Raw genomic sequence first — 803 nt, forward strand, 5'->3', positions numbered from 1 at the left:
CCCTCTCGTGTCCGCGTACACCCCCCCCCCCCAAACAAAACAAACAGCCGGCATCGACCCCTACAGCGTCATGGGCATGTTCATACGGCGCGCCTGCGCAGCATTCAAGGGCGACCCATGCGAGGTGCTTGGGAGGGGCGAGACGTGCGTATCAGGGCGGAGTGTGTGTGTACGCTTGCGTAGGGTATGGGCGTATGTGCACGCGTGTACGTGTGTGTGCGGTTGGGCCAAAACGGCTGCATATCCCTGAGCGTATGTGTGCGCATGCGCGACGCATGGATGAAAGTCGTGACAAATCACACGCCAATCTGGTGTGATCAAGCATGTGAGGAAATCACACGTGCACCCCTGCAGCCTACCCAAGCGTTGACGGTGCAAGAGCGCACAGCTCATGCAAAGGCCACCGCGCCCCTCCCACTGCCACATGCCGGCCGCGCTGCCAGGGCCACGCTGACCTAGTGCGCCGCCTGCACTTGGCCGTCCGCGCCGCCGCCGCCCGCCTCGAGGCCGCCGTCGCCTCCGCCGAGGCCGCGCGGCGGCAGCTGCTGCTGGCCGCCCCCGCCGCGGGCGCCGGCGGCACGCATGCGGGCGCCGAGGCGCCGCAGTGGCCGCGGGACCTGCCACGGCTGGACGCGGTGATCGACGGCCTGCGGTGCTGCCAATCCGTCGCGGCCGCGGCCGTGCAGCGGGCGGAGCAGGCTGCCAGGGATGCGGAAGATGAGTACTCTTTTATCGGCGGCGGCGCGGCGGCGGGCGCGCGGCCGGGCGCCGGCGCGGGCCCGGGGCCGACCGCGGCCGAGGCG

At 70.5% G+C, this 803-nt stretch overlaps 1 protein-coding gene across 1 annotated transcript; it reads right to left on the reverse strand.

The window, feature by feature from the left end:
* Window positions 1-455: 455 nt before the first annotated feature.
* Window positions 456-699, reverse strand: MNEG_9759 (hypothetical protein; the record flags this gene model as incomplete). Its single annotated transcript, XM_014041772.1, has 1 exon — window positions 456-699. A coding segment is annotated over one exon (244 nt), but the record flags the coding sequence as incomplete, so codon positions are not given.
* Window positions 700-803: the final 104 nt, after the last annotated feature.

Source organism: Monoraphidium neglectum, assembly GCF_000611645.1.
Source record: "Monoraphidium neglectum strain SAG 48.87 unplaced genomic scaffold scaffold02053, whole genome shotgun sequence".
NCBI lineage: Eukaryota > Viridiplantae > Chlorophyta > Chlorophyceae > Sphaeropleales > Selenastraceae > Monoraphidium > Monoraphidium neglectum.